The sequence below is a fragment of the Priapulus caudatus genome, unplaced genomic scaffold (assembly GCF_000485595.1).
Source record: "Priapulus caudatus unplaced genomic scaffold, Priapulus_caudatus-5.0.1 Scaffold130, whole genome shotgun sequence".
NCBI lineage: Eukaryota > Metazoa > Priapulida > Priapulimorpha > Priapulimorphida > Priapulidae > Priapulus > Priapulus caudatus.
The window spans coordinates 406,036-408,339 of NW_014577191.1; the positions used below are offsets into that span (position 1 = coordinate 406,036).

The 2,304-nt window shown below is 44.6% G+C and overlaps 1 protein-coding gene across 1 annotated transcript in view; it reads left to right on the top strand.

Annotated features, from left to right (window-relative positions):
• The first annotated feature begins 869 nt into the window (after positions 1–869).
• Positions 870–2,304, top strand: part of LOC106805858 (eukaryotic translation initiation factor 3 subunit L-like) — a 23,460-nt gene continuing 22,025 nt past the window's right edge. Inside the window, exon 1 of the mRNA XM_014807631.1 lies at positions 870–1,060. Coding sequence (XP_014663117.1) covers positions 980–1,060 — 81 coding nt within the window. The 5' untranslated portion in view covers positions 870–979. The remainder of the gene's footprint in view (positions 1,061–2,304) is intronic.

The following is a 2,304-nucleotide window of genomic DNA, read 5'->3' on the forward strand; positions in this document are numbered from 1 at the left end:
TGGTCGGCTGCTAGGAGGCCACTGATTGGCCGGCTGCTACTTGGCCCCTGATTGGTTGGCTGCTTCAAGGCTCCTGATTGGTCGGCTGCTAGGTGGCCCCTGATTGGTTAGTGGCCCCTAAAGTTACAGCTACTGACGCTGAAAGGTCTATGTCCCCCAGGGTACTGCTGGAACGTATCCTGGGTACGGTCCGGTATACCGGAACGTACCCTGGTACTATCTAATATGCCGGACCGTACCTCGCCTACTCCACTAATGAGTCTAGGGAGTCGCCTACGCCTACTCCCTAACCCTAACCCTAACCCTAACCCTAACCATATCAGATAGTTACCAGGGTACGTTCCGGTATACCGGACCGTACCCAGGGTACGTTCACGCAGTACCCTGGGGGAGATAGACCCTATGAGCGCTACTGACTTACAAATTTCTGAAAGTGTTAAATTCATTTGACTTACCCTGTATATTTAACTATTTGTTTGTTGATTTGTTCATGAATTTCTTTATGTATGCATGCATTTATGTTCACTTTTGTACTTATATATAAATATAAATGCAGTGAAATAAGTACAATAAAAATATGCATCCCCCAATCGTATACAAATGCAATTCAAGACGATGACGATGGCAATGTATGCTCTCGCCCTCTTACTAATAGAATACTAAAGAATACTGAGAAACATGCCGGTATAATAATAAATCATCGACATATTTAAAGTTATTCAGCATTCATTTTGCTACTTAATATAATTTATATGATTAATATGATTAATATTAATGATTTAAAGATTAATGATTAATATGATTATACTTAGTTTACTGCTCACCTATTTTTTTATTATTATTATTTTATTCTGCCGCACGATGGCAGTACCAGCGCACCGTAGTCCGTGGTGTGGAAAGGCAGGAGAAATTTCATACGTTATTCGGCGGTCTAATTATATTTAGTAAATAAGTTATTGTTTAAACTCATTCTTAAACAATGGCGGCTATCAAATCTAAAGCTGGTAAAGATTCTGGCCAGGGAAACTTGTACGATCACGAAGAGTTTGTTGAAAGTCAGGTAATTATTTTCAACGCAGTGGCTGGAGGTACGCTAAACCGACCAAAGGATAGGGAAGCTATTGTAACGCTATCCTCCTTGGGTTTGGTTACATTTTCGTCTGCTACTGCCGGAACGTACCCTGGTACGGTTCGGTATACAGGAACGTACCGTGGTACTATATTATATGCCGACCGTACCTAGGGGGCCGGGCCCTAACTCCACTAACGGTCTAGGGAGCGGCCGGCTTCGCCTACTTCCCTAATCGAACCGGCGAACCCGAACCCTATAAACCTAACCCTAACCCAATCCTATCCTAACCCTAACCATATCAATATAGTTGATCAGGGTACGTTCTGGTATAACCGACGTACAGGGTACTTCCGGCAGTAGCCGCTGGGGACATAAGACCCGCTATGAGCCAGACGTAAGAGTCGTAATTGTGTCAGCAACAGGCACATGAACTTCGTTCAATAAAAAAATTAATGGTAACTAAACACGAAATTGTACGAAAGTCTTAAGTGTTTCTCTACTCTATTTCGCCCTCACTACATCTACCTGTAAAGCGCGTCAAATGCTCATACTGGCAACACACAAGACACCGGCACGCCGCCCCGCCCGCCTGCTGCGGCACAACAACATGAATAGAGAGCAGGTAGGAGAGAGCAGGATTGAAAGAAGTTTCGCTCGACGCTCGTTCATGTGTCAACATCACAGCTCGAATACACATGCCTACAGCTTCCTCTTGGTATCTATGTGTACACTAAATGTATCACTTGTTCGAAGTTAATAAACTCTGGCCTTTGTCTTACGCTTACTGCCAGAGATATCTCGTGAATCCTGGCAGAGCAAATGTTCTCTCCGTGAAAATGAAAGCAGGACGTTATCATCCGCTAAATCCTAACGGCACTACTTTCGATCGATCGGCTGTAGTTGTGTGTGCGTGACGTCATCCCGTGCGCATTGTGGCTTGGCTTGGCGGGCCTGCGAAATGGAGCTCGGAGGCCGGCAGCAGCTGCATCGCCGGCATGCAATGCGCGCCCATTTTTTTTTACTCGTGTATAAACAGACATGCTCGTCCTCTTTTACATTTTTCACGAGAGAACATTTCCCTGGCAGGATTTCACAGATATTCTGCAGGAGTAGGTCAAGAACAAAGGCCAGAGTTATAATTCGGTACAAGTGAACATTTATGTCCAATAGATACTTCCCACCCAGACTGGGAAGCTGTAGGGATGTGTAATTCGTAGCCTGTGATGTTTGAA